Source organism: Pelobates fuscus, chromosome 12, assembly GCF_036172605.1.
Source record: "Pelobates fuscus isolate aPelFus1 chromosome 12, aPelFus1.pri, whole genome shotgun sequence".
NCBI lineage: Eukaryota > Metazoa > Chordata > Amphibia > Anura > Pelobatidae > Pelobates > Pelobates fuscus.
In genome coordinates, this window is record NC_086328.1 from 2,072,413 (window position 1) to 2,094,826 (window position 22,414).

The following is a 22,414-nucleotide window of genomic DNA, read 5'->3' on the forward strand; positions in this document are numbered from 1 at the left end:
CCAGTGTTAAAAAGAGGTTACAATGCAGGAAACATGTGCATGCATCACTCTTCCTTAAATGGATTCGCAAAGCACAGAGCCCCTTTGGATTGTTTTAAGTAGAACAGTTTAAAAGTTAATTCAAAGGCATTGTGTAATGAATCAATTTATTTAAAGGGACACTAAGCACCCAGACCACTTCAGCTAATTAACGTGGTCTGGATTCTGTGACCCTTTTGCACTTACTGCTGCAATTTAAACATTGTTCTCTGGAACTGCAAGAGCACTAAGTCTGCGGCTTTCTACCAGACAGCCACTGGTACCCCTTCAGCGACATGGGATGGGGCAGGAGCGCACTCCAGGAATCTCTAGTTCCAGGAAAACTGGTTTGCGTTCCTGCCACTGGTGAATCTTACAAATGGCAGCTTTCATTAGCCAACCTGGATCAAGTGAATTGAGCCCAGAAGTTCACTCACTGGCCAAGAGCACTCATGAGCTGCATGTGAGTCAGCAGGCATTAGAGTAGGTGTGGTGACAGTCATTTGTCACCATGGTTTGCCATGTACCAGAATCCCACTTTAGAATTCATTACAGTACATCAAGTTAAATCATTCATTCATCACTTTATAACAAGGAGACTTGACAGAGCCCTCACTCAGCATGAACATTCCAAATATGCAGTCAGTTCCATACCTCATCCACCGACATGGTTGGGTGAGGCGGCTGGTTGTAAATGCGTTGGAAGTAGCTGTTTGCTTCATCGTCAATTTCTTTACTAAAGTGCTGATTAGCCTCCGGCCACACCTGAGACAGGTCCGCTGCAAGAAAGACATTGCATTAGTAGCATTGTTATATAGTGCCACAGTATGTGGACACTCATTCTGGATAGTACGCCATTTACGTTCTGGATTCTTACTTTGCTGGAATGTAGGCTGGTTCAGTCCAGATGTGCTCAGTTTTCTTTGGCTGAAGGATTCATTAATGACAGCTGGAAGTCCAAGGCCCGCTGTACTCATTCCAGTTAAGCTGCTAGTTCCAAGGCCACCTTTATAATGACATGACACATCAGTTAGACACCACAAGCTATGCAACAGGCCTTCTGCAGCGCACACAGCCCTACTAGTCCTCTAGGTTAGCCCCATACAGCCTACAAACAGTAAGGAGGAAAAACTAGTCACCTGGAAGCTGAGAGGACAGGCTCCCGAGGCCACTGAATGCACTGGATTGGTTGGGAGCGGGAAGTGGAGGAAATGCCTTTGCTGGTGACTGAGGAGTGCTGAATGTAGAGCCCAGGTTGGGAGGAAAAGAAGGCATGCTCTGTGTATGAGGAGCAGAACCACCAATACTGAGAGAGGCCATGGCAGCGAGGGTATCCATCTAGGAGGGAGAGAGGAAAAAGCTTTATTAAAACAGCTGCAAAGCAATCAATGAGTTAATCACCAATGTGAGAATTCTAGGGGAATACAAAATGTATAGTCCGAATAACTGGACAGAAAGACAAAATGTGTGCCCACGTGACAAAATGTTTCAGTTTGGATGTTTTGACGTTAAATTTGAAATTCACCCCACCATATTTTGGGATTGTAGAATGCGGAAACCATTCTGGATAGATATAGGGGACAAGGTTTTCTGCTACATATCATTCCAGACTCATAACGCAGTAATGCTGAACCTTATAAAAGCTACCAAGACGAGCATAACTTTCCACTGGAAAACCACACTAACCCCCTGTTTAAAAAAAAAAAAAGTTTACAAAAATGAAGCTGCAGTATTGCTGTATAAATAACCTAGAATACTCTATAAAGTACTTTATGTCATATTGAATACAGACAAGCAGATCCACATACTCATGTATATCAGTCTTGCCAATTCATATCCTGTACGGATTTAAATTTCTACTGTTCTGCTACCTATTGACAAAAATGTATATTTTATACCTTGTGGCATGTGTCTACCGTCTTCTCTGTATGTCAAAGTGTTAAAACTTTACATTTTACAAAGTGACATTTTTAAAATTCACCTTGAATTCTCCCTTTCCAGAATAACCCTGGGAGACACTAAATGTGAAGCTCAGGTGGAGCCACGCAGATATAGATCTCAGTAGAAAGGAATCCCTCCCTCCCAACAGCCCACACAGTGGGTAGAGCAGGAATGGTGATTAGCGGCTCCAATAGACGTTACTATACCTGTACAGGGGATATGGCATCCAGGCTGCTGGTGCTGGGGGGACGGCCTTTTGGCATTACTCCCGGTGGTGGCTGTCTTGCTTTATTCACAACATTACTACAGTTGGCAACCATGGTAAGGATGGTCTCAGACAGCTCCTGAGAAACACTCCTATAGAAAAGAGGAGATAGCAAAATCTAGTATCCAAACACACTTAGGATGGGTTATATACTAAGGCCCAAAGAAAGCAAGCACTAAAATAAAACAAGAAGGGATCAAATCAAATGAACTGCTTCATAGAAATACTAGGGAACAGCTTTATAAGAGGAAATGGCTCCTTACCAGGGTAGTCCGTATCCCAACAGCCTGTCAGCAGAAATCAGTCAGGACTACACAACAATTTAACAATGAGAAAATTGAGCACAACCCTAGCCTGTTCCCAGGTGATTTCACATACATTACAAGAAATGGGGTACAAGATCTACATCCCATCACAGGCCCTTACAGGATAGTATGTAGCTCTCTAGGGCTGGGAAAGGAATATAAAAATCACACAATCCGGACATACTACACATGCCCAACTTCAGTCACATGGGATATGGTAACAAAATAACCATTAAAAGGGAACACTACATCCTGCTCCAGTACTTTAGTGGTTAACTGACTGTTAGCTGATCTCTTGGAAGAATGGCCAAGCTGGTTACAGAAATGGAATATAGCGTCAATGTTCATGTGAGTTTATAATCACAAATGTAAAGCATTGATCATTAAGCACTCACACAATATTCTTACAGACCTGGTTAGATTCTACATCCTGTGGGCAGCTGTAACTAGAAGAAAGGGAGGTGGCTGGACTAAACCTGTGCTGGACAATTCCTTGTCAGTCAGCAGCCTTGAATAAAAAACATCTACATTCTAGTCAGAACAAACTGGAATATTGAACCATTGCACCGCAACACAGCAAATACATATTAACCCATTCTATGCCATCAGCCTGCTTCCTCCATCACACAGATTATAACCTAGCCTTCAAACAGATGTATTTTAAAAAGATCTAAGATGCCCAAATCATTCTGCATCCACCTCCCACCTGCCCCACACACAGCTCTTTGCTTAACGCAAATTATCGTATTTGTTTGTGCTTGGCTGGTAAGTCCAGCCTTCTAACCTACCCAGCACAAGCTTGGAGACAGCCCAGCATAGTCCCCAGAGTCTCCGGAGGAAGCTGGGAACTTTTAGGCTGATCCTTCTCTGGGGCAAGGCCACCAAGGATGGAGGGACATCTCCTTTTCAAGAAGGTCATGCATGCCTGGATAAAGGGCTCCTAGAAGAGAGGGAGCAGGATTTCAAATTTCACATTCTGACTGTCCAGAATGAAAGGAGTTACATGACCTTCCAACAAACATTAAAACCAAGGTGGTAAACAATGCAAAGTTGGTTTTACCCCATGCTCCCGAATTTTATCTGTGAGCCATTTGTCAAGTTTGAGGTATTCCCGTCGAGAAGCAAGTGCAGCAAGGTCAATAACAAAGGCAAATGGCGTACCATTTAGCAGCATTGACAAGGCCTACAGAGAAAGAAAACACTATGTTCAAACGGTTTCTGAAAAGACTATTTCAAGTACAACATGCCATTGTTTCAGTCATCAATAAGCTTACAGTAATTAGCATTTAATATGGATAGGACAGCTGCAGCCATTACCCCAATCCATACAAATTCCTCCCTGTACTAAGTTTTTTGGAAGTTTGAGAGTAAATTACATTTTTTTTTTGAAAATTAGATATCTTGATCAAGACCTGAATAGGTCAAAACGTTGGTCTGCTGAACTTTAAATATTTGGACATCGTAAACTGAACACTTTCAAATCCAGGAGTGCGCCTTGTTATTCCCATTATATATTATTTTTTCGCTGGTTATGCACCCTGGTATGTACCCATCAATTTTTCCATTGGAAGGAAGAGTGCCAAAATGATCTCTGCTTATTTTAGGGGGACTGACCCTAAAATAAGCAGAGATCATTACACATTTAATTGAACATAAATCAAAGGGCACCGGTGGGGGGGGGGGGGGGGGTTCTTCACTAGATTTACTATGTCACCAGTAATAAAATACACAGCCTTTTGGTACAATGATTTATCTAAAAACAGATCAAGCTTGCAGAAGGGGAATCATGAAACACGTATATATTATATATATATATATATTTTATTTGTTTATTTATTTTTTACACAGAATATATCTACATCTACTTCTTCGGCACTCTCCCAGCACAAACAAATAGATGTCAGGCCAGGGTGCTAACCCTCGAAAAATTTAAAAAGAATGCACTCTTGGACTTAAAAATAAACAGTTTTAATGTGAAAGTCAAATACCTCTAAAAACTGCCTGGTTTTATAATTTGTGACGTTTTGTATAGTAATGTGCAGGATCCTAGCAGTTTCAAGTGCAGTGGCTGCGTTATATGCAGCCATATGATCAAATGTGTTCCCACTGAACAACCACATAGTGAAAAAAAACAAAACACTAGATTACATATACTACTGATCATGTTGTCTACTACATGATCACTAGGCCCCGTTGGGCTTTCGTGTGTAGGGAAGACTGGTCTCATGCTCAGGGATTGTATACGAGGCCATCGATCTTTCAACACAGCGTTCCGGGATCAAAGAACTGCCAAACACTTCCTCACTGCTGACCACCTACCCTCCCCTCAGATTTATGTCCGTAGACCACATTCCTTCTGCCTAGAGGAGGTGATGGATCCAAACTTTTGCCACAGCATGAGGCATACTGGATTCACCACTTGGACATTGTTGCTCCCAAAGGTTTAAACAAAAATATTTTTTATTCTATGTTCATCTAGTCCTCTATTAAGATTGCCAGAATTGGCTAATGTGAGCATTAATGTATGCTTCTATCCAAGTTTGTTTTGGTAATGGTATTAGCATAGTATTCCTGTAAGGGGAAGGATCTCCTTTATACTTTTTTTCTCATTACTTTTTGTTGAATATTGTCTTTGCTGAACATTTTTTGGTTCATTGTCTACCAGAGGTTCTAGGATCAGTACTCTGGACTATGGATCTAGTTTACACCATCTCTGATAATATACAATATCGCCCTTTGTTTTTTTTCTGAATATGCATCTGTACTTTACAGTATTTCTTTTTGCACTATATAGGTGATGTGGATGTGGATCGGGTTCTGTTTATTTTTATGTAGCGTTGTTTGTTTTTACTCATTGATCACCTAGGTGTCTGTACACTTCCACCCTTTTGTTGTTCTGTTCACCTGTATCCCGTACTCTGTTATCCTCTTACCTGGACTGTTTAGTGTGTTTGTTCTTTTGAACATATTTTTTTGACACTTCGTATCACAGTTGCTAGGACACAGTGTTTACCGTGGCAACAGTGACGTAATGACATCACAAACAGTCTTCCTTCACTTCCGTGTTTCAATCAGTTCGAGGGTCCACACTTCACTGCATTGGTGAGTTCACTTATTTTTCCTATATAACATCACTTCGATTGTATACACTGTGATCTTAAAGACCCTGAGGAGTCAAAACGTTGACCATTCACATTTGATGTATTTGACTTTCACATTAAAAACTGTTATTTTTAAGTCCAGGAGTGAGTGAGTATACACACACACAGTAACCCCTACCCTGCCAGACACACCCATACATATATCTCCACAACCAAGCATCAGACAAAATTTAAAATAGTTTCAGAAAAAAAAAAAGCTGGGGAGAAAGGGAGCAATGAATGATAAAGACAACTGCAGTAAAACCATCTCACCTTTAAATCTTGGGCAACATCAAGTATTCGAGAGAGGCGGGCCTGATCATACTGCTCCCCGCGCATGTACCATTCTGCCATGGCATGCATTATAAGCTGCCGAATGGAGGGGGACTGGCCCTAAAATAAGCAGAGATCATTACACATTTCATTGAACATAAACCATAAGGCACCTAGGGGGGGAGGGGAGGTTCTTAACTAGATATACTATGTCACCAGTAATAAAATACACAGCCTTTTGGTACAATGATTTATCTAAAAACAGATCAAGCTTGCAGAAGGGGAAACATGTTCACAGACTTGCTGCCTCCCCCTTATTTAGAACGGCATCATCCCTTTTGCAGAATCTCATCCAAAATACTGGATAGTTTACTCAAGTTTCATGGAAATCCCGAGTTTTACTCACCTGGCCATGCCATGCGTAGTGCAGAATGATGGCAGAGTTTGGGTGATTACCGAGAAATATTGGCATCAGTGTTGAGATGAGCTCATGGCGCAAAGTATGCCAGGAGGTGTTAATTTGCAGTAAGGCCAAAACCAGCATATCGGGGCAATGCTTGATTGGATAGCTGAAGAGTTGTTTCACTTGCTCATATTGGCCCACTTCAGCCAGCCGAAGTAAGGACTCAATGAGATCCAAGCTTTTCCTAAAACCAAGCAAGACACACAAGGAAAATGGTTTAGAGCTGCCACAGAAAGAAAGCCAGCAAGGATTGGTTAGTATGTCACTGGTATGAGTGGGTCAATACTTGCCATGTAGCAATCTCCCGGTTGTCATCTTCTGGTGGTGCCTTCAGAATATCAGTTGCTACAGCATGGCAGGGGTAGTCAGCAAAGCAGAAGATATCTGGATTCATTAAGGAATGATGAATGAAGGAGAGCTGGATAAGAAAAAAAAAAATAATTAAATATACACACACACACACATTACAATTTGTTCATAAAACAAATCCTGAGCAAGAAAGTGTGCAGAGTGCATGGCAAGTACCTGGCCTTCTGCATGTTTCCACGGCCTGTAGATTAAATCGACAGGGAATGGTTCCATACCAAGACCGCGCTGGATGCCATACACCACCGTCTGGAGACCTTTGCTGTCACGGATTTGAAATCCTGGGTTATCAAGCTCATACGTGACCTCTTTAAAGTTCAGACTTGGGTTCTGGGGATTTCAAAAACACATTAAATGCATAAGTCATAATCTTTTTCTAAGAGTAACAAAAAGGGAAACTCTGCCCCTCTCCCCCCCCAAACATTTCCACCATTTAAACAGCTTATATGGAATACAGGTCACATGTAAGTGTGTGAAAATATTTACCACATAATACTTCATTCTAACCGGGAAAATGAGCATTAAATCCGGAATATTGGTTAAACTACCCCCAAATTAACATTTTAAGAAAGGATCCCTACTTCCCCTCCCACAGAATGAGCAGTAAGCAATAGATGTGATTTATACCCAAGTGCAGTATTCCAGAAAAATGCAACGTAAACTATTTGTGTAATGATCCTCAGGTGGTATAACTATAGCAGTCTGCTGGGGCACACAGCTGTGGTAATGTCAGCAGAATGGATTAAAAGGGGACAGTTACCAGTTCCTTCACCACATCGATGAGAACTTCGACGTTCCAGGTGTGGGGTTGCACGCCATCGTTCTTATCCTTCCCATCGCTCCAGATGCCGCTGCCAGGAGAGGAGATAGACTGCAAACCAAAGGCAGCTATTAGTATGAACCTCAGTCACAATGCAATAAGCCAGATTCCACCAAGCACTCCTTACCTGTAAAGCTATTCCATCCGTCAGGCCCGAGTGTGTCCGAGCCATCATTCCAAGAACTCTGGCTACCTGCACAGCTGTTACTTCGCGAACACCAAACTGAACAATGATGTTGCGGCATTCTTCCAAACTGAAACAAAACAAGTGCTTTTTATTGGTTTGCTGTTGGCTGTAAGGATTCACTGGACCATGCAAGGATAAAATGACAGTTAAGCTGGCTCAGCTTAAGGTTTCCCACTAGTTGACCAGCCAATGCAGCACTGGGTGAAATGTTCTCACAGTTTATGGGGACAGCGCTGTAATCCCACCTATAAATCTGATATTTGGGTTCTGCACACAAAACATTCTGGATGTTTTATTAAAAATCCACACGTTATCTGATGCTACATAACATGGCCTGTAACCATTCAAAACCTCAACTATAGATCTGGCCAACAGAGGAACGTTGAGGAATTATTACAGTCACCACACTTTCTTCGAAAAAATGCAAAAAGTCACTATGTGGACTGCCATCCCGTTAGAAAGGGGGTCACAATTTCCACTAGCCAATGAGATTCACACCATGGATGACGTGCAGCATCCAAGCAGAATTAAGGATTTGAAAATATTGAGCTCTGACAAGAGAAAGCACTCTCACTTGGCACGAACCTGACACAGAAGCCATAACCCACTTCCTGCATGAAGTCTGCCAGAGAGCTGTCCATCATGGTTTTGGCAATTCCTCCAGAGTCAGATAAAATCCGGTCCATTAGGATGTCCCGTTTTTCAGGATAAAGAAGTGGTGCAAGCACCACAGGGCAACGTTCCTGGGGAAAATCTGACCAAACATTTCAATTACTTCCACAGTACATCAAGGTAACAGTTCACTTCATTAAATACCCAAAGGTGAAGCACCTAGAACCCAGACAGATATTAGCAATGGGAATGTAGCAGGGAGTCAGGGCAGTGTCATATTCCCCACGGTTTACCTAACCCAAAATATTACATTTTGTGATCTCTGGAGGACATTAAGCACAAATGTAAAAGTCTATATTGCTGTGTTTCTCTCTCTGGTACTGATAAAGTCCAGCTCAGCTTCCTGCTAATCACTGTATTATTTAACATACGACGGAGAATCCAACATTATGTTCTGTCTCCCCTTTCACCACAGTGTGTAAATACAAGTTATTGGTGATTCAATATAAAGAATGCATGGCGAGTGTGTATGTGACAGATCTGTTCCTAAAATACAAGTTAAATACTTGCATCCTCTTAAGCACCTCGTCTCCATTGTATTTCATACCTCTGCGTAGGGTCTTGAGAAATGCAACAATCTGCTCCTGCCCAACCCCAAAAGCTCCCTTCTGGCCAAAGAGGAGATTGGAGAGGAGGAGGTGCAGGACCTCTATTGCAATATCCTGGAAGCCACCTTCTTGGCTGCCAGACACGTCCACGTCCACGTATGAACGTAGAAGGTCAGGTAGCTTCTGCTTCACAAACTGGGCAGCTATTAAGAAGGGAGGAGAGAAAAAAAAAATAACACAATGAAGACTAACTGTATGCTAATCATATTTACAGAACCAAAATTTAAAAAGCAGCCTGATAGCACATACAAGGAGTAGCACATCGGATTTAGATTTATTTTTGCATTATTCTAGCAGACACTAAGTGGAGAGCAGGTGGGATGGCTCCAAGTACAATACAGGCATTTTGTCAACACATAGATACCATATGTCTCAGTGTTTTTTTTTTTTTTACACCACACATAGAAACATGTAGAGGTCTTACCAAATCCCTGCAGATCACTGCTGGAAGAATTGAGAAGTGCAAGGCCAAAGATAACCTGTTAAGAGGGAAAACGTGATGATCACACAGAAGCAGCACAGAAATATATATTTAAAAAAAAAAAAAAATCATAGCTACTTACCTCTTGCACCTTGCTAAGTTTCAAAACTTTACTCAACTGAGCAAAAAGATGGGGTGATGGCTTGAGGCTCTTTCAAAGAGAAAAGAAAAAGTAAATAATTATACCATGTAAGAATACGCCTTTATTACTAAGGTTTCTATTTTCTGCAGCTTTTAAACCCCCCCCCCCCCCCCCCCAAAAAAAACACTATTTAAAACTGAAACAATTGAGTAGAGTGCTCCTTTATCAAAGAGAATCAGATTTAGCATAAATGTGCCAAACAAAACCCCCACTAACCTTCTGATAGTGCAATGGATTGTCAATGGCGTAGGATAGAGTAGAGATGAAGTTGGGTTTTGTTATGAGTGCAGCACACTCCTGAATCAGAAACTGAGTCTGTAAGGAAAGAACACATCAAGTCTCACACAGAATAATGCAACAAGTCTGATCGAGTCAAACAAAGGGAACATCTGATCTGCCCACGTTACCTGAGAAAACATCTAACGTGAAGGCAAAGTTACATGCAGAGTGTGCCATACCTGATGGAAGTCTTTGCCGCTACTTTTACCATCACCGCTGAAATCAACATGTGAGAATAGACAGCGTAATAAGTGCCTGTCTGCCTCAGGGCCGTGCTGATTCACAATCTAGAAGGAAAGGGAGGGAATGAGCAAGTTTAAACTAGTAAAGGACAAGCAGAATTGCAAGGTCCAAAGCTACTGCTGGACCAACGGTAATCACACCCTGTGTACGGAGGTAGCTCACTTTAAAAGACATTCACAAATACACCAGAGCTGTTGCATTACTATCAAGGGTGAAAAGTCACTTAAGTTAACAGATTTACATTTACAAAGAGCAAGTGATGAGCTAGCATGTCATGGCATTAACATGCACACAGACTTATGACATACTAGCATGCTTAGACACTGGATGCTGCGTTTCATGCATCTTCTTGGACTGCCTCAGAAACCAAGCAACAGACAAATTCTGTATAACCTAGCCTACGGCTGCAGTGATTCTACAAACATGACACGTTTTGGTACACATCGACCTGGTCAATGCCCTTTTATTCTATCTGCCCTATGAGTGACAGAAGGGAGGCTACAGAAAGAAAGAAAAAAAATAAAAAAAGCCATGCAGCAGTTACTGGTTGCTGATTTTTGTAGAAGCAAGATACGTTTTTATTGAAGGTTTATATTTTGTGATAATTTGGGGTAGATTTAGGTGTTAATGGGACACATTTCATTTAAGTGGTCTGTGTGCAACGTCCCAATCCGTTTAACCTAGTCATGTAAAATGTTGCAGGTTCTGAGAAACTGCAATAATTACTATGAAGGGTTAAGTTCACCTAATGGAGGCTTTTCCTGTTCCCCAACAGTTTTACTCTGCAATCTCACGCTTTGCATGATGACATCCAACGTCCTGAGATTTCCCATAGGAAAATATTGATTCAAGGACTTCCATTGGGAAGCTTTAATGTGCACGAGGAGAGTTCTATTCATTAAAAGGCCCACAATTGCTGTGATGTCATGAGAGGAGACCAATGAGAATTAAGGTTAACAAGGTTTAACACCTATGTGTCAATCAGCAGGGGACAAGTTAGGGACAGAGACAATAAAGAGCTAGGCATACATGTTTGTATAGTAGCGTTTTATGGTATCAGATTATTCCAGTTATATTCTTCGTCCAATTTGTGCTGCGAGGGGGGACAGTCACTGATTGAAGCACTGGAAACCAAGAACATGTGGTAACCTAATTTTCAAGTTCAGCTCTGGGTTTTATGTATTTATTTTTAATTTAAAATAACAGCATAAACCAGTACAATCAACGTAAAAGGCAAAGCCAGGGCATAGAAAACAAAAACATTTGGGGATTACTTTGAAGAGTTTCACTCTGACTATTGGCACTTATTTTTGCAGCATTTGTGCCAAAAATACTCCTCCCTGCGCCACTTGTGTAATTTGACATTTTCCTACGATTAAAGGGACACTGTAGGCACCCAGAACATTGAGTTCCAGAGAACAATGTTTACAGATAGTGCCAGGAATACAGCTTTGTACAGTATCCCTTTAAACACATTTTCCACCCACTGTATGAGTGGTGGATTTTTTGTCAGGGGCCAACATGAGAAGACAACTTATTTAACAAACTCCTCCCCCCCAAAAAAAGCCAACACTGAACTATAAAAGAAAACGTGTATAGATAGCCCCAACCCCTTCTTTTTTCTCCTCTGTATGCTCTCTCTCTATGCAGACTGTCCGGTATATTTGACTGTTTATAACAACGATTGACAGGATAAAAGAAAAATCCAGTTACAGGATAAAAAGATTGATTTCTGCATTTACAGTGTTTGAATCATGCTGGCTCTGCCCCTGATCTGCCTCTATCAGTTTCAGCCAATCCTATGGGGAAGCATTGTGATTGGATCAGGCTACAACTTCTATTGATGTCAGCATGCAGGTCAAAAGGAAACAGGGACAAAGCCTGCAGCTTCAGGCTTGAATACAAGTAAGATTTTACTATATTTAGGGAGGCATGAAGGCTAGATGGTGGTTTTAACCCTATAGGGTCAGGAATACATGTTTGTTTTCCTGACCCTATAGTGCTCCTTTAAGGAAGCCGTTTTGGCATATAGATCATGTCCCTGAAGTCTCACAGCTCAATGCTCTGCTATTTAGGAGTTAAATCACTTTTGTTTCAGTTTATGCAGCCCTAGCCACACACCCCCTGGCTGTGATTGACAGAGCCTGCATGAAAACAGAATGGTTTGATTTTTAATCAGATGTAACTTAATTTTTTATAGTACTATAGCGCCAGGAAACCAAACGAGTTTTCCTGACATAGGGTCATTCGGTCGTCCCCTCCTCTCCCCCCCCGGGCTGAAGGGGTTAAAACTATTTCAGCTACTTACCTTTCTCCAGGGCTGGGCTCCCTTGGCGCTGGGGAACTCTCCTCCCTCTGCCGACAGAAGCGCGCATTCAAACCGCCCATAGAAAAGCATTACTCAATGCTTTCCTATGGACATCCAGCGTCTTCTCACAGCGATTGTCATGGAAGCTCCTCTAGCGGCTGTCCGTGAGACCGCCACTAGAGGCTGGATTAACCCTCAGTGAAACAGTTTCTCTGAAACGGCTATGTTTTCAGCTGCAGGGTTAACCCTAGAGGGACTTGGCACCCAGAGCACTTCATTGACAATCTTTGAATTTTATGAGTAACAGTCAAGTAAGTTTCCCTATCAAATCTGGTATTGGCTGCCACACGGACTGTCATATCTATTGCAGTGTCTGTGGGAAAAACTAAAAGACCTCTCAATATTAGTCTAATGGAAGATAGAAAGAATATTTAAAAAAAGGCATGATCACTCACTCTGTCACGGCCAATTGCAACTCATGTCCCTCTTTCAATTGGAGGGATTTTCGGGGTATAGGCATCGAACAAGTGTCCCCCATACTGGAAGGGAGGGGATAGAGATTTAAAATTGTCTCAGACCTATTGGAAATACCAATTGGACTCCCTAGAACCTAAAGGGATGAATGTAGATATAGATCTAGCTTGCTTTATGATATAACATCTCCTTTTTGTATACTCTTGTATACCTTTTTCTATTTTTTTTATTGTTTGTACATAGAGAGAAGTTAACTTTAAATTGGTTAAGGTCTGTATGTATTTCAGGAAGTGATTTGCATCTCTCACCTAAAAGATTTTTTAGCCAACGGTTGTATACAGCTTCGTTTTTTTTTTATTATTTTTATTTATTTCCCTCTCATTTTTACACTTTTTACCATTTTCTAAAAAAAGTGTCTATACACAGTCACATACTTTTCAAATATGGCATTATGTTATATTACGCCAAGGCCTATTTAGCCTTAATGTATTATATATTTGTAGAATACGCCATAAGGAAGTTGTTAAATTGCCAGTACTTCCTTTTATAATTCCATATTCATATGTGGAATGTTTCCCTTTCTTCTTTTGACAATTTTTATTGTATTTTTTTTTCTACACTTTATATTTACTTTTTTAGTCCATGAACTTTATGGTGAGAGATGAAATTCCCCCTTGATTTGTTTATAAAACTGCTTTTCCCAATGGATGTATGATTAATAACCCGATATTCAACATTTTTTCGTTCTAATATTGAATAGTTGATATATTATCACTTGAGCAATAGGTTTGTGTGTGGAAGGCATAGGACTATAGCAATGGAACGCATACAGCGTTCAGGACGGTCTGACCGGAACAGACGCGTGTAACGCATACACTACCCAGTGGAACGCAAGCCGATCCAACTAAACAAGCCCGTGAAAATTCATACCAACAATTACAAACATGAGGACACAAAGCATGAAGGCCTATAGAAAGAACTGACCCCTCAGTCCACCAATGAAATCCATCTGGAATTCAGTTCAATCAATTACATTGGATAACCGTATTTAATGGGACCGAGGGAGGGTGGGTACTATGCATGTTTATGTATTGCTGTTTATTTTTAACTCTGATGAAGTCCACTGCGTTGGACAAAATGCGTTAGATGTTCTTTGATAGTACATTTTATTAGGCAATTTGTGCCTTAATAAATAACATTTTTGCATTTGTATCCTGAAGTACCGGAGTCTGCTGACTATTTACTATCTTCCATAGTAGACCAGTGTAATCCCCTATGTGGATTTCAAGGCGTTTACCTGATTTCTATCTTGTGAGTGCAATCCAACATCGCAGTGTTTTATTTATATATACTGTACAACACTGTGCTTTTTGTAGTATCAGATGGATACAAAATGGAAATAGGGATGCAACTAGGTGCTAAAATATGAAAAACAGAGACTCGAGTGGGAAAGGCCCCTAAGGAAGATATCTACATTGTACTAAGTTAAGTACATATCTATCTGTGATTTTGTTGATAAATAGATTTTTTTGTCTATTGAGCTGAAGTGGTCCGGGTGCCTATAGTGGTCCTTTAAGTAGAAGGATAGAGAGAGCCTGAAAATTGCCATTTACCCTTTATGAATATATAATATGGGTGGGTACAACAAGATAGAGCAGAGCATTACTGTTAAACAGAAAACAACTTGCAAAATAGCATGAGTCTTGTTCTTAAAGGGACACTCCAGACATTAAAACTTTTTGAAAAGTTTGTGTAACAAGGGTTTCATTTTTCAGAAATTACGGATTTTAATGAAAATTTGCCACTTTTATAAATGAACCTTGTTACACCCCCTTGGCTGTCAGTCACCCTCTTACTTCCTGGTTTGTTTAGCTCAGTGGAACTAAACTGAAGAGGCAGCAATTGCCTGAACTGATTGGACAGCAATAGAAAGTCTGGGTGGAGTTAGAAGGGGAGGACTTGAAAAGGCTGCAGACAAGAGACCAAAAAATAATTTGCAGGCTGTTTTTAGACACCTCCACCCCCCCTCAAAAAATAAATAAAAATAAGTCCATGTATGTTCTCATTAGGGGCATATCTACTAGTCAATTTTATTTGTTTTGTATTTTGGCAGCGGAGTGTCCCTTTAATAGACAAAATATACTCAGCATAACATTTAGGAGCCGTTCGCCCAAAGAATTGCCTAGCTTATTGAAAAAGGATCCAGAAAACTAAAAAAATAAAATAAAAGGGCTTTTCATTAACCACTGAGCCCATGCATTGATTTCCACAGGCAGGAGTTTTCCAGCAGACCCGGCTTCACACAGTTTGTGCAGCAATTAAATCCACCAGTAGCATGGTATCGCTGAGAAGCTCCACAAAGTGTCCCACTTACGTGCTGTATTTCTTGCTGGCTGGCTCTGTAGTTTTTCTTTGTTAAATTGTCCACAAGGTAACTGATTTGAGACAAGGCCAGCGAGAGCGAGTCAAGATTCATTGCTGGTTGGGGCGGAAGCAGGCGGCCGAGCCCGGCGCAAAATCACCATTATTCCCCTTTAGTCACCTCAGAGACAGGTTAATTTCTTTTAGCCTATTCTGGAAATATTTTTGGTATCCTCAGTCTTCCTGGTCGTCTTGAAACATGGCACCTGCAGAAAGATAATTTAGAAATGTTATATACACTTAATAATTAAAACAGCCCTATTTATAGGGAACCTTTGGGTCTTCAGGTTTTCGGAGATGAAAATGAGTCTTATGTAAGCAATCACAGCAAGACAGATTCAGAACAAACTAGGCCAAGCTGTAATGTTTGTTACAGACCGTACTCGTGGCACCTCTATTAAGCATAAAATGTAAAAGAAAATAAGTAAAGCGTCTAAAACTGGTCTAATAAGGTTTAACTAATGATAGTTATACAGCAGCCAGAATAATGTAAGACATTGTGAATCAGTGATGTAACTCTGCTAGATTCTACCAGATAGAATGTCAGTGTGAAGTATGCACCTGGGATACACATGGAGAAATCTAGCCCAACTCTAGAGCACTGGGTTTCAAAGTCTACCTACTGAAGCAGAATGGGTTAATTCCTAAATCCTGGACAATGCTGGGTGAAAGAAGTGACAGTACTGTATCAAGTCAGACACCTAGAACACATTAGGAGAGTGTTTGATTTTCAATAAAACTGTTCAGGGCAGATCCTCAGCACACCATGCAGTGCCAGGCCACAGAGACAAGTTTAGACATGGCATAGAGGGTTGCGCTCCCCCCCCCCCCCCCCCGGCGGAGCACGGGTAGAGTCTGACCCAGCGCCGAGAGACATCGGCACGGGATTCAGGTAAGTGCTTGATGGGGTTTTAACCCTTCAGCCCTGAGGGAGGAAGGGCACTCCAAGAGCCTATAGCGGCAGGAAAACTGGTTTGTTTTCCTGGCACTATAAGATCTCTCTAACAACGCTACAGGAACACCTAGCAGCACAAAGTAACCAGCTACTAGCAACAGACTCCCACCCTAACTAGTTAACACAAGGCAGAACAATACTGCTCTTGAAGGACCTTCGCAATGGAAAAATCATCTAACTACAGACCAATCCACTGTATCCCCACAAAACGGAAGGTCCTATCAGGCACCAATAATTAATAAATACATGAGCAATGGGGTTCTGGGGTTTTAAAAAAATGCCAGAGGATCAAAACACCAGCTGTTGGCAGACCAAGCAGTCACACGGGATTTTAAGACCAGACAAACCAATCTGGGCACAACCTGGATTGACTACAAGATAGCATTTGACAGTGCCACACACATTAATACTTCCATGTTTGGCCCTATACAAGGACAGCAAGACACCAAAAACCTCAAGAAATCAATGGACAAATGGAAAAAAATATCAAAAATCCAATACAGGACAATAACACAAGCGAACATGAATTGTGGCATATACCAAGGTGATGCGCTATCACTCATGCGGCTCTGCATAAGTCCCAAACCCCTTAGCCAGATCATCATTAAGAGTGGAGCTACCCTCAGCTACCTATTCTACATAGACAACATCAAGCTGTATGCCAAGAATGTGCAGGATATTGGCTTACAGATCCACCTAACCAGGATATAAAGCAAGGACATTGGGAGTGTGGGCATACGATAGCAAAAAAAGAGGGAAGAGGATAAGAACAGGAGTTCAAAGACCAAAATAGGAGATAAATAGCCACAAGTACCTGGGGGTACTACAAACACATGACAACCATGAGGCAGAGGCAAGGAGGACACCAATATCAAAGTACCCACAGAGAGTCACACACGTCCTGAAGTCTCAGCTCAAATGCAAGAACATGATCCAAGCCATCACATATGCCCCACCAGACAAGTACCAACTAGAATAATTTGGCCAAGAAAGAACTGGTCAGCATTGATGTCAAAACCTCATGAGTGTCAAGGCCACAGTCCTAGATGAAACAGAGCATCCATTAGTACATTACAGAGATGGCTCCAAAAATAAACTGCTAAGGAAATGTCTGAAAGAGGATGCAGAAGGAGGCGGCTTTATGGCAAGACAAATCTACCCATGGGGTGTACCATCAGCAGATAGTGAATGTGGCTCACATTACAAAGTTCTACCAGTAGTGGAAAAATGTAGGCCTGAAAGACAGCACTTAGGCACCAGTTCTAGCAGCTCAGAAACAGACACTCCACCAGATCATTAGAAGCATGGGTCTTCCACACCAGGCAATACCTAATGTACAAAGTGGCCTCTGAGTTAATCCAGCAAGAAGCAGCAGGACGTTAGCATACACTGAGGCACAATCATATTGCTGGAATTGTGTAGTGAAATATCTGCACAGAGTCCAGATGGGAGACACCACAAAGGGTAGTTGAAAATGAAAGCAAAGATCTTGTGGGACTTTTAGATTCAGAGAGACAGGTAGTGGTCAACCAACCTGACATCATGATGTTCGACAAGGAACGGAAGACTGCAGTGGTGATGGACATGGCAATACACAGTGAACAAAACATCAGGAAGGAGGATCATGAGAAGGTGGACACACAGCAAGGACGGATTAAAAAAAAAATGCTAATCTTACAAATATCTATATTGGATCTAATTGTACTGCATAGAATAAGTCACAGACTGGGAAGCTTATTTGATGCTCCTACAGACAAGATAAAAAGGATCAATGACAACAGGATATTTCTAATCAATGTCCTTAATGGGACTTCAACATTACAGCAGCAAACATGCAAAGAACAGATCGACAACCAAACATTAAATTATTTTTGAATATTTTCTTGGAGCAGGCCCTTACCCTAAATAACTATACACTGGCAAGCTTCTCGCGCATGGCTGACGTGAGTACATAAAACAAGCACAGCTGTGATAAGTTTGGGCAACTGGCTGCAAGTGTGGTTGTAGGACATGAGTGCTATAAAAAGGTAAAACCCCACATGTATCTCACTTATGATTAAGGGGTAAAAAGACTAGAATAAGAAAACATTAATTAACATAAGCCATTGAGCAGCACACGTTACCCTGTGCAAATCACGTTATTCTTGTTTTTGCATTTAATCGCTAGATCGAAAGCTAACCTATATACCAAGAGACAAGGTGGAAACCAGACATCACAGAACAGAGAAGAAGTCGAGCTAACAATGCTAAGGGGCCGATCTAAATAATTCTCTTAGAGCATGGATCCTCAAACTCCGGCCCCTAAGATGTTGCTGAACTACAACTCCCATGATTCTTTGAATTACATAGATGGCCAGAGAATCATGGGAGTTGTAGTTCAGCAACATCTGGATTGGGGGACAGAGTTTGAGAACCCATGTCTTAGAGAATGAGCGCGCTGGTCACTCTCCACACCATGACTTTTACAATAAAGCTTTGTTACGGTGACCTATTTAATGGTGATTCTTCATACACGAATGTTTAATCCTGCCTGGACCAAGAAATGCTTGTGGACAAGTAGTGAGCCATAGAAGTTTGGAGACAGTGAGCTGGCTGAGTAAAGAAGTGACCCATAGTTGTAGGCGGGCAGTGAGTGGCAGTAAAGAAGGGCGCTGGCCGAGTACCCAGGATTTTATTGGGGCAGCATGTGGCGGCTATGCAGCTGGAACAGTACCCGTAAACACATGTGGTTACAGTGAAGATTTATTTAATGAGCCCTCCCACATTAAACATAATATGAGTAAATATTTATTGAAAAGGACTGCTTTGAGAATAGGAGGCTGGGCCCAAGAGATAATTGGTGACCAGTGACTATGGGGCTGGCCCAGGTGTATATTGAGAGCTGTGAGTGGTGGCTATGGGGGGGCTGCCACAAGGTATTTTGAATGGAAGTAAGTGCTGGCTATAGCAGTGAGGTGGCTATGGGGGTCCAGCCCAGGGGTATATTGGCGGGGCAGTGAGTGATGGCTGTGGGTTGTTGGCTTGAGGTATATCGGGGCAGTGAGTGGTGGCTGCGAAGGAATATATTGGGGGTGAAGTGAGAAGGGGTTGGCTCGTGGTGTATGGTGGGGGGCAAGGATATATTGGGGCTTTGAGTGGTATATTGAGGGACAGTGAGTGGTAGCTGTGGGGTGTTAGCTTGTGGTATATCGGGGCAGTGAGTGGGGACTGGCTCCTGGTTTATGATGGGGGTGGTATTGGCAGTAGTGGGGGCCTGGCTAGGTATATATTGGGGGCATCTATATTTGGGGAGCCCGTTCAGGGTATATTGGGGCAGTGGGGTTCTGTATATTGGAGGGCAGTGAGTAATATCTATAGGGGGTGCAGTCACTGAGTATAACAGTGGGCCTGTCTAGTGTATATTTGGGGGTTCTGTCCAGGGTATAATGAGGCTGTGCAGTACTGTACGTTGGGAGGGGCCAGGGGCACTGAATATTTGGACAGTGAGAGATATATTATAGGGCGTGCCCGAGAAATATTAGTAGGGCCTTACAGGGTATAATGGGGGCGCTGTATATCGGGGGAAGCGAGTGGTATATTAGTGAGGCAGTCTTAGGGTATATTGCGTGGGGGCTGCCTGATATATATTTACGGGGGCAGTCTCTATTAGATATAGTGGAGGCCATCTATGGGTATATTGCGGGGGGCTGCCTGAGGCATTAGTGTGTGTGTGTGTGTGGGGGGGCAGCCTGGCTATATATTAAGGGGGGGGGGGGGGCAGCCTGGCTATATATTAAGGGGGGGGGGGCAGCCTGGCTATATATTAAGGGGGGGGGGGCAGCCTGGCTATATATTAAGGGGGGGGGGGCAGCCTGGCTATATATTAAGGGGGGGGGGGCAGCCTGGCTATATATTAAGGGGGGGGGGCAGCCTGGCTATATATTAAGGGGGGGGGGCAGCCTGGCTATATATTAAGGGGGGGGGGCAGCCTGGCTATATATTAAGGGGGGGGGGGCAGCCTGGCTATATATTAAGGGGGGGGGGGGGCAGCCTGGCTATATATTAAGGGGGGGGGGCAGCCTGGCTATATATTAAGGGGGGGGGCAGCCTGGCTATATATTAAGGGGGGGGGGCAGCCTGGCTATATATTAAGGGGGGGGGGCAGCCTGGCTATATATTAAGGGGGGGGGGCAGCCTGGCTATATATTAAGGGGGGGGGGGGCAGCCTGGCTATATATTAAGGGGGGGGGGCAGCCTGGCTATATATTAAGGGGGGGGGGGGGCAGCCTGGCTATATATTAAGGGGGGGGGCAGCCTGGCTATATATTAAGGGGGGGGGGCAGCCTGGCTATATATTAAGGGGGGGGGCAGCCTGGCTATATATTAAGGGGGGGGGCAGCCTGGCTATATATTAAGGGGGGGGGGGGGCAGCCTGGCTATATATTAAGGGGGGGGGGGGCAGCCTGGCTATATATTAAGGGGGGGGGGCAGCCTGGCTATATATTAAGGGGGGGGGCAGCCTGGCTATATATTAAGGGGGGGGGGGCAGCCTGGCTATATATTAAGGGGGGGGGGCAGCCTGGCTATATATTAAGGGGGGGGGCAGCCTGGCTATATATTAAGGGGGGGGGCAGCCTGGCTATATATTAAGGGGGGGGCAGCCTGGCTATATATTAAGGGGGGGGGCAGCCTGGCTATATATTAAGGGGGGGGGGGCAGCCTGGCTATATATTAAGGGGAGGGGGCAGCCTGGCTATATATTAAGGGGAGGGGGCAGCCTGGCTATATATTAAGGGGAGGGGGCAGCCTGGCTATATATTAAGGGGGGGGGGGGCAGCCTGGCTATATATTAAGGGGGGGGGGCAGCCTGGCTATATATTAAGGGGGGGGGGGCAGCCTGGCTATATATTAAGGGGGGGGGGGGCAGCCTGGCTATATATTAAGGGGGGGGGCAGCCTGGCTATATATTAAGTGGGGGGCAGCCTGGCTATATATTAAGTGGGGGGCAGCCTGGCTATATATTAAGTGGGGGGCAGCCTGGCTATATATTAAGTGGGGGGCAGCCTGGCTATATATTAAGTGGGGGGCAGCCTGGCTATATATTAAGTGGGGGGCAGCCTGGCTATATATTAAGTGGGGGGCAGCCTGGCTATATATTAAGTGGGGGGCAGCCTGGCTATATATTAAGTGGGGGGCAGCCTGGCTATATATTAAGTGGGGGGCAGCCTGGCTATATATTAAGTGGGGGGCAGCCTGGCTATATATTAAGTGGGGGGCAGCCTGGCTATATATTAAGTGGGGGGCAGCCTGGCTATATATTAAGTGGGGGGCAGCCTGGCTATATATTAAGTGGGGGGCAGCCTGGCTATATATTAAGTGGGGGGCAGCCTGGCTATATATTAAGTGGGGGGCAGCCTGGCTATATATTAAGTGGGGGGCAGCCTGGCTATATATTAAGTGGGGGGCAGCCTGGCTATATATTAAGTGGGGGGCAGCCTGGCTATATATTAAGTGGGGGGCAGCCTGGCTATATATTAAGTGGGGGGCAGCCTGGCTATATATTAAGTGGGGGGCAGCCTGGCTATATATTAAGTGGGGGGCAGCCTGGCTATATATTAAGTGGGGGGCAGCCTGGCTATATATTAAGTGGGGGGCAGCCTGGCTATATATTAAGTGGGGGGCAGCCTGGCTATATATTAAGTGGGGGGCAGCCTGGCTATATATTAAGTGGGGGGCAGCCTGGCTATATATTAAGTGGGGGGCAGCCTGGCTATATATTAAGTGGGGGGCAGCCTGGCTATATATTAAGTGGGGGGCAGCCTGGCTATATATTAAGTGGGGGGCAGCCTGGCTATATATTAAGTGGGGGGCAGCCTGGCTATATATTAAGTGGGGGGCAGCCTGGCTATATATTAAGTGGGGGGCAGCCTGGCTATATATTAAGTGGGGGGCAGCCTGGCTATATATTAAGTGGGGGGCAGCCTGGCTATATATTAAGGGGGGGCAGCCTGGCTATATATTAAGGGGGGGCAGCCTGGCTATATATTAAGGGGGGGGCAGCCTGGCTATATATT

General features: G+C 43.3%; 1 protein-coding gene across 2 annotated transcripts in view; it reads right to left on the bottom strand.

The window, feature by feature from the left end:
• CNOT1 (CCR4-NOT transcription complex subunit 1) overlaps window positions 1-22,414 on the bottom strand; it is a 44,990-nt gene that overhangs the window by 17,409 nt on the left and 5,167 nt on the right. For both annotated transcript variants that reach the window (XM_063437779.1, XM_063437778.1), the window contains exons 2-20: window positions 15,360-15,612; window positions 10,140-10,247; window positions 9,898-9,996; window positions 9,622-9,690; window positions 9,483-9,537; window positions 8,998-9,201; window positions 8,364-8,532; window positions 7,719-7,845; window positions 7,532-7,642; window positions 6,931-7,101; window positions 6,696-6,823; window positions 6,349-6,589; window positions 5,943-6,062; window positions 3,590-3,712; window positions 3,318-3,469; window positions 2,166-2,316; window positions 1,158-1,356; window positions 896-1,024; window positions 673-797 (exon numbers count right to left, since the gene is read on the bottom strand). In XM_063437779.1, coding sequence (XP_063293849.1) covers window positions 673-797; window positions 896-1,024; window positions 1,158-1,356; window positions 2,166-2,316; window positions 3,318-3,469; window positions 3,590-3,712; window positions 5,943-6,062; window positions 6,349-6,589; window positions 6,696-6,823; window positions 6,931-7,101; window positions 7,532-7,642; window positions 7,719-7,845; window positions 8,364-8,532; window positions 8,998-9,201; window positions 9,483-9,537; window positions 9,622-9,690; window positions 9,898-9,996; window positions 10,140-10,247; window positions 15,360-15,461 — 2,583 coding nt within the window. In that variant the 5' untranslated portion in view covers window positions 15,462-15,612. The remainder of the gene's footprint in view (window positions 1-672; window positions 798-895; window positions 1,025-1,157; window positions 1,357-2,165; window positions 2,317-3,317; window positions 3,470-3,589; window positions 3,713-5,942; window positions 6,063-6,348; window positions 6,590-6,695; window positions 6,824-6,930; window positions 7,102-7,531; window positions 7,643-7,718; window positions 7,846-8,363; window positions 8,533-8,997; window positions 9,202-9,482; window positions 9,538-9,621; window positions 9,691-9,897; window positions 9,997-10,139; window positions 10,248-15,359; window positions 15,613-22,414) is intronic.